Source organism: Seriola lalandi, unplaced genomic scaffold, assembly GCF_002814215.2.
Source record: "Seriola lalandi dorsalis isolate HSWRI2012SDOR001 ecotype SW California unplaced genomic scaffold, Sedor1 jcf7180002054336, whole genome shotgun sequence".
NCBI classification, from domain to species: Eukaryota; Metazoa; Chordata; class Actinopteri; order Carangiformes; family Carangidae; genus Seriola; species Seriola lalandi.
This window is the reverse complement of record NW_019524889.1, coordinates 872,469-878,579: the sequence shown is the minus strand read 5'-3', so window position 1 is coordinate 878,579 and position 6,111 is coordinate 872,469. Positions and strand designations below refer to the sequence as shown.

The following is a 6,111-nucleotide window of genomic DNA, read 5'->3' as shown; positions in this document are numbered from 1 at the left end:
GAGACAAAGAAGAAACGAGGGAAGAGTAGACGCTTCTTCTCCAAATAGCTGTTTGACAAAAAAAAAAAAAAAAAAAAAAAAAAAAAAAAATCTTACCACCTTTCTCAAAGGAGCTTGTATTTGAAAAACCTGACATATGTACAATAGCTGTCAGCACAACACTAAAAATAAATAATTTTTCTTCTAACCATTTTCAAAAGTACTCCTCTTAGGATAGTGTTTGAACTACTCAGGCTTCAAATCTTCATATCACTTTGACATGCGAGTTAATTATGTACTTTTAGTACTTCATACTCACCCTGTAAGTGACTTCTGGCAGATCTCAAGCTGTTCAAGGAGGTGAGGAAGCAGCTGTCCCATGGTCTCATCTCCCACACATGACTGTACGACATTGGGCATCTCATGGGCTCGCATCATAATCTTCACCCATGACTTGTCGATGTTAGAGAACCGCTTTGCTTCCTGAAAGGTTGAGTCGATTATTCATGTCATTATCAGAGACTAGAACAGTGACATTAAATTTTGGTATTGAAAATAAAATTTGACATTGAAAACAAAATCTGAGCTGAAAAATTAAACACTGGCATAGCAAACTTTTCTTTTATTGGAAAAAGAGAGGAAGAGCAAGGAGCGTGTGATTACATTCAGAAGCCTGACAGGACCACATACCTTGGCAATGGCTTCCACAAATTCACCTGCAACTCCAGAACCACAGGTATGTCTGCTTCTCTCTGCCGCTTTTTTTTTTTTCTTTTTATAAACATAGGACAGGTCTGGGTTAAAGTTAACTTTTAACGGTCAGTTAGCTAACCTGTGGTTGGACTTCTGCCAAAACAGCCTAATGTCTGTTAAAGGCCCAGTCCGTCCTATGTGAAAGAACAGCGGCAGAGAGAAACAGTTACCTGCAGTTCGGGAGTTCCAGGTGAACTTGTAGAAGCCATTGCCTCGATATGTGGTCCTATCAGGCTTCTGAATAAATCAAGGCTGCTTGGTCTTCCACTCAAGCCCCTCCCCCCTGCGCCAAAACGGTGACAGAAAGTTCAAAATGACACTGAAAAGTAGTGACAGCCAAAAAAAAAAAACCCTCACTGAAAAAAAGGGACATATTTGATGAAATCTTAAGATTGACATTGAAAAACACACCATAATTCAAAAAGATACCAAAATTAAAATAAGATTGCAGCTTTTTAAATTACTCTGTTTTATTTTCAGTGGAACCTTTTTCAATGCCAATATCTATTTCAGTGCCAATACAACATTTTCCCAAAACAAATTTTCCAGTGCCACTGTTTACTTTTTCACTTCATGCTTTGTTTTCAATGTCAAAGTTTATTTTCTATGCTAAAATTAAATGACACTGTTCTAGCCCCATAAGATTGTATTTGTTTTTGGGTTGGAGACTTAATTAGAGAATCAAATGTGAATAATTCACTGTGATGTAATCTACCTTGGGCAGCTGTTTGGCAATGTCTCCACCCACAAACACAGCTTCCAGGTAGATCCAGAGGTTCTGAACAGTCATCCAATTTTCGATTATATCAGTGGTGTTGGACAAATTCTGGACCCACTTCTGAATCTGGGCTTTAAATGGGGTGTTGTACCTGGGAAATAAGTTACATCAGCATGTAAACCTTACATTATACCACACACAGTGACAGCTTGTTTGGTTGCTGTGAAGTCCAACAAAGTGATCAAATTACATCTCCTAGTAGGATTTTCATCAAAATCCTACTATAAATTTCAACACTGACATACCTGTTGCTCATAAGAGACCCCAAAATCATCAGGCTGTCCTCCATGCTGGCAATGATCTCTGATGTGCTGTCTCCTCTCAGAAGCAGCTCTCCACGGGTCTTAAAATTAGCAAATGTAAAGGTCTTGTTGTCCCACTCAGCAATCACCTGCTTCAGCTTCTGCTCAATATCCCGCTCCTTCACAGCGCTGATACAGATATCCTGTGTTAATAAAGTACATTAATAAGAGAACTATAAATGAATATTTTCACATTAGTATTTACAGTACGTACCATAGGAAGAAAAAATATATACATGGGGTTTAATGTAGGTGTGGACTTTTTTACTAAACCTTTATCAAGATAATCATCAAAGTATCATTATAAATATCACAACTCATCTTTTTTTCATTTACATTGTCATATTATCGTCAACAATTTTTGACGCACCACATACATAGACTAAATAAATATAAAATACAAGGAGGTTCTCCATAAAGACATCTGCTAGATATTTATCATCACCATTATTAATGTGTTGTCAGCCGATTTAATGGCCTGTATGAAAATAATGCTAGAACTTAAACACATCTATTTGGCACCAGGATTAATGCTCACTAGATTGTAAAAATGATATTAAGGCACATTGCAGCTCTGTTACCTCATGCTATACATCCAATCTGAGTGCGATTTCCCTTTGGGAAATCCCTGCCCTTGCTGAATTATTTTTAATGGTAAATTCGATTATAATTCACATTAGAAGCAACACTAAGTGGGATGTGCATGAAGTACATCACTGATCAAAATTTATTTCAACATTTTTATTTTTGTGCCATTCATCAATTTATTTCAATATCACTTATGCATTTCACCAGTGAAAACAGTCAAAAGATGTAAAGGCTTTTCATACCTATTGTTTCCTATATAACTAGCCCAATATTCATTCTTACCTCAATCTCCTCTTTATACTTGAGCAGAGGGGCCTCCATAATGTTGCGTAGCTTGAATGTATCAGTTTCCACCTCAAAGGTGTGCCCAGTCACCTGGTCACAAAACCATACAGATTTCTTGGTCAAAGTATAGAAACTAGGTTGTCTATTCATACCAAATGTCAAGACAACACCTATTATATAAGTACAAGAGTATGTCTTAATGAAAACTCTCTCTTAAACAAAAATAACTGATGACTGCAGTGGTATGTTGGTGGCCTAGTTTCTCTGACCTCAGTAATTCTCTTCCAGTGGCGTGTCATCATAGCCTTGTTAGTCATGAGTTCCAGCAGGGGGCAGCACTCACTGAATTCATCAACTGTTTTCTTCAGGTCCAAAAATGCCTGCCAATCCTTCAGAGCACGAGGCAGCTTGCGACACCTGGTAATTAAAAGGATACAACAGTAAACAAACTCGTAGCTAATACCAGTCTACCAAATTAGAGATTCATTCAGGTCAAACAAGTTAATTCAGAGACTAGGTATGTATGTCTGTGTCCTTTTGAGACACACATGCACCAGCAACACTGCACAGTTGCACAGTGTACCCGGCCCAAAGTAACACTTCTAAAACTGATAGACAGCATGTCTGCCAGAGGACGGAGCTGTCCTGTCTTCTTCAACTCCTACGTCAGCACATATTCCCCTTGTGACTGCTAACTGCTTACAACCAGTTTTCACACTGTCAGGAGAACACAAAAAGTGGAGACTTATTAAAAACTATTTTTCTATTTCATGAAATGCTTTAATATTCTTCAGGCCTCTTGCCCCTGCAATTTCCCTTCGACATGTGCAGAACGAATAAACCCTTGTAGAGGACAGAGTGCAAAGATAAATGTGGATGGGAATGGTGAAATTGAAATCTTTTGGAGCATTAATGCAATGCTTAATGAAAAACATTTCATTGCATAACTCCAGGGGAAAGGACTTTGCATCAGGCAGGAAAGGGGCGCTGCTGAAGGGAAGGACAGACTAATGAAAATCAGTTCATTTGATTCTTTGTTTTTCCATTTTCGTTTCCTTGATATAGTAGTGTTCAAATTTGATGCTTGACACTTTCTATTGGATATATGATTATGATTATATGATGATATCCGATTGCCTGATTACTATGTGCAAAAGCCTCTTTTTCAGTTTGCTCAGTAAATCATCAGTGGAGTTCTGTTTGGTCTAGTCTTTTTTGTTTTAGGTTCAGAAGAATTTTCACTTACAGTTAAGCTCAGGTCAGCATAACTCTGTTTGTCACGGTTAAATACTGATGAGTTTAATTCACTTAAATGTGGTACAAAGATTAATATCACAGTAAATAAACTGTCTAACCTTGTCTGAAACTCCAGAAGCTCATTATTGATCTTCTCGATGTGGATGTCAGCCCAGAGGATATCATAGTAACCATTGACTGTTTCGATGACATTGCTGTAAAGGCCATACAGCTTCTGCAGCAGAGCCAGCTGCTTCCTAATCTCCAGCAGTTGAGGATGCTGGGTAACAGGAAGTCCAAACAGCTCCTCTCCACCTGTGTAAGTGACGTACTTCCTGAACAGGTTGTCAAACCGATTCTAAAGAGAAGAATGGCAATAAAATATCCCACATCAGTTCAAGAACTGTTTTAAAGTACTAAAAATTCCAATTCTATAAAATAATCTAATTCAGCTGCTATGTGTTTCAGCCATTGCAGATTAGGAGTAAAACATGTGAATCTCCATGTATGTACACACAGTAGAAAACACAATTATGTCATTAATGAATGAAAAAGAAAATGACAAAAAATCCTTTTGAACATAAGTCTGTAACTGGCTTTGTAGAGAACCAGGTCAATTGTCAGACCCAAATTATAAACATACAAACTGACTCACAGACTTAATAACTGATTAATTAATTATTATACCCAATTCAGCTCGTCGGTAACAAACCTGGAACATGATGAGTCTATCACTGGCATCTTGAGGAGCGAGCCCCACCACCATGGGGCCATCCTGAAGCAGAGGAAAAAGTAAGTCTTTGCCAGCTGTTACTGAACCTAGTGTTAATGAAGCCACATTAATCATGTGCTGTAATTCAAATAAATAGCTTGATGAGTAATCAGCACAATAATGTAGGTGGTTGAGAAGACTGAGCCTTTTAGTGTACAGTATGTACAGACGTGTGCAGTTGTATCTTGCATTGTTTGTCTCTTTTTTCTTTACCTTCTCATAATCCTGGTAAAAGTGTTGACAGTCTTCCAGGAAGGTCCCCACGTTGCTGACCAGTTCTCCTCTGAAGTTTGGCTGCAGGGCCACCAGCTCGTTCTGCACCTCTGTGCTCCGGGACAGCAGCTTTTCCCAAGTGTAACGTAGCGTATCCACCTTATCGGCCTCTTCTTTTGCCACTGACAGCTCATATTTATGTAGCATAGTATAAGACTCCTGTGCGGAAGAAAAAAGATGCTACATTTGCCTGAAAGAAAATCACACATACATTACATCCTAATTTTTATTAATCAAACCTATACATAAAACATGTAAGAGTTTCACTTTGAGCTTCTGTTTGAGGACAGAACACCTTCATAAATATTACTTAAAGGCTTTAAGTTCATACAAACTAAAGTAACCTTAATGTATACACTTTGCAATTGATAACCAGTCTTACTATACACACACAACTGACACACTTAGACACTGCTAAAATAGTGTCAAGTACAATACTGGAAACATTGATGCATTTCTCACTGTGTGCATTTGTGTGTGTATGGAAAGGGCATTAGGAATAATAAGGACATGATGCTGTGCTTTACCTCTATGGGTCCAACTTGAAAATCAATAGATATTTGCTGCTCTCTGATCTCCTTGAGTGCTGCCATAGCGATGCGAATATCATCAAGGTCTTTGATCTGTCGATTCAGTTTCTTTCCTGCTTCATCTACAAAAGCAAAGATCTGCTCCATCTCTGAGCGATATTTCCTGTTACAGTACAGTCCATAGTCCACCATCCAGTTCTTGGTTTCAGCTGTGAGGGACATCTTCAGGTCCGCTAGTACAAAGAAATAAATGCAGAGATCAATAATGGACAGGCTGGAAGTGTTGGGTGTCAAATTTTCTTTAGACTCCTTATCAATAATGATGAAATTGAAAGTGCTGTATTTTATAGCAGCAAGGTACTGATTATAGTTATCAAAGACAGCAAAAAAACTGTTCCAGCAAAGAACCTAATCTAACCTGTGAATAGAGCCAAAGCTCCTACTGTAATGAACTCTGGTTCTGAGTTTATCTCCAGCTCCAGATCTCGATAGAAAAGAATCTGGCTCTCAAACTCTGAAAGCAAGGGACTGCCCTGGATGAATCTGTAAAAGATAAAAACAAACCAAAAAAGCATTGACATGATGGTTAGTACTGTTTTAATGGCAGTAACTTGA

General features: G+C 38.2%; 1 protein-coding gene across 1 annotated transcript in view; it reads right to left on the bottom strand.

Annotated features, from left to right (window-relative positions):
- Positions 1-6,111, bottom strand: part of dnah5 (dynein, axonemal, heavy chain 5) — a 96,360-nt gene that overhangs the window by 66,846 nt on the left and 23,403 nt on the right. Inside the window, exons 27-37 of the mRNA XM_087174306.1 lie at positions 5,915-6,039; positions 5,494-5,729; positions 4,907-5,125; positions 4,634-4,696; positions 4,041-4,279; positions 2,955-3,102; positions 2,683-2,775; positions 1,756-1,955; positions 1,448-1,601; positions 299-462; positions 1-48 (exon numbers count right to left, since the gene is read on the bottom strand). The exon at positions 1-48 is cut by the window's left edge and continues 121 nt beyond it. Of these exons, the coding sequence (XP_087030432.1) occupies positions 1-48; positions 299-462; positions 1,448-1,601; positions 1,756-1,955; positions 2,683-2,775; positions 2,955-3,102; positions 4,041-4,279; positions 4,634-4,696; positions 4,907-5,125; positions 5,494-5,729; positions 5,915-6,039 (1,689 nt within the window). The remainder of the gene's footprint in view (positions 49-298; positions 463-1,447; positions 1,602-1,755; positions 1,956-2,682; positions 2,776-2,954; positions 3,103-4,040; positions 4,280-4,633; positions 4,697-4,906; positions 5,126-5,493; positions 5,730-5,914; positions 6,040-6,111) is intronic.